General features: G+C 43.2%; 1 protein-coding gene across 1 annotated transcript in view; it reads right to left on the reverse strand.

Moving 5' to 3' along the window:
* TBX5 (T-box 5) overlaps positions 1-1,234 on the reverse strand; it is a 42,313-nt gene that overhangs the window by 9,397 nt on the left and 31,682 nt on the right. The window contains exon 7 of the mRNA XM_023528136.1: positions 1-211. This exon is cut by the window's left edge and continues 1 nt beyond it. Coding sequence (XP_023383904.1) covers positions 1-211 — 211 coding nt within the window. The remainder of the gene's footprint in view (positions 212-1,234) is intronic.

A 1,234-nucleotide genomic window follows, 5' to 3' on the forward strand; every position in this document is an offset into this window, starting at 1 on the left:
ATGGTAAATTTGGCCGTGCTCCTGGGGCAGTGGGTATGGGTTAGGCGGGGGCAGAAGGTCCTGGGAGGGTCCGGACACACCATTCTCACACTGGTACTGGGACCCCAAGTTAGACGAGGTGGAGAGAGCTCGGGGCTCTCCGCTGAAAGGACTGTGGTTGGAGGCCACTTTTTGTCTCACCGTGCTCCTGGGAACCACGGGATATTCTTTACTGAAAGAGAGAAGAGGGAAGAAACAACATTGAATGGTGCCCTGGTATAGATCTTTGCAATGGCTGAGCCATGGGTCAAAAAAAAAAAAAAATCCACCAGGAAAGTTCACAGAATAACAAATGAAGGGGGTCTTTGATGAGCAAAGCAATCCAATTTTACTCAAGGGCATCATAGGCCTTGGATACATAAATTTGGGCACTAACTTTTCATGCCTTATACATTAGGCAAGTAGGTTCTATTGTATGCAGAAAGGTAACTAAGCACCCTCAGTTAAGAACCCCTCTCGATATCAATAAACATATGGGGTATTTTGCAATATTTCAACCTCGTCTATGTCTTTGAACTCCCTAATCCAAACACTAGAAGAGCTGAGCAGTCATTCGGACTTCACTTCTGGGTCTCCATCTTGAACAGAGGGCTGACACCTTTGTCCAACACCAGTAAGGAAGGGTAGCTGAACATCTAGGATAGACAGGAGTGCTCCTAGGTCGCCCTGATCTGAATAGTTTGCTGCTCGTGCCTTAGAATCTCCTTCTGAGCTGCTGTACTTGTCACCACTGACATAATATTTAACTTCTCCTTGGTTTTCCCATCTGTAAATGAGGGATAATCAAAGTCCCCAGTTCAAAGGAGTGTACAGAGAAGAAATGAGTGAATCCGTGTGAAAAACGGAACAGGACTTGGTACACAGTGCTCAAACAAATGACAACCGTCACTGTCATCATCACTGGTAATATAATTGGTTTCCTTTATGATCTATGCATTTGATTTTTTGCATTTAATGATATTATTCTGAGAAATGACCCACAGGCTTCACAAGACTGCCAGCGAGGGCCATGGCAATAAACATATTGATAATCTCTGTTCCAGAAGAAATATGTATCGGTAAATCTCAAACTTAGTTGTGATTTTTTTCCATGGACCAGACCAACTCTTCTCTAACTTAGTGCACTTTTTAAATTAGGTGTTCACCCAAATAAGTTTAGCCTTGCTCTGAGCAATAATATTTGTGAAATTATGGG

The sequence above is a fragment of the Pteropus vampyrus genome, unplaced genomic scaffold, assembly GCF_000151845.1.
Source record: "Pteropus vampyrus isolate Shadow unplaced genomic scaffold, Pvam_2.0 Scaffold23, whole genome shotgun sequence".
Classification (NCBI taxonomy): Eukaryota; Metazoa; Chordata; class Mammalia; order Chiroptera; family Pteropodidae; genus Pteropus; species Pteropus vampyrus.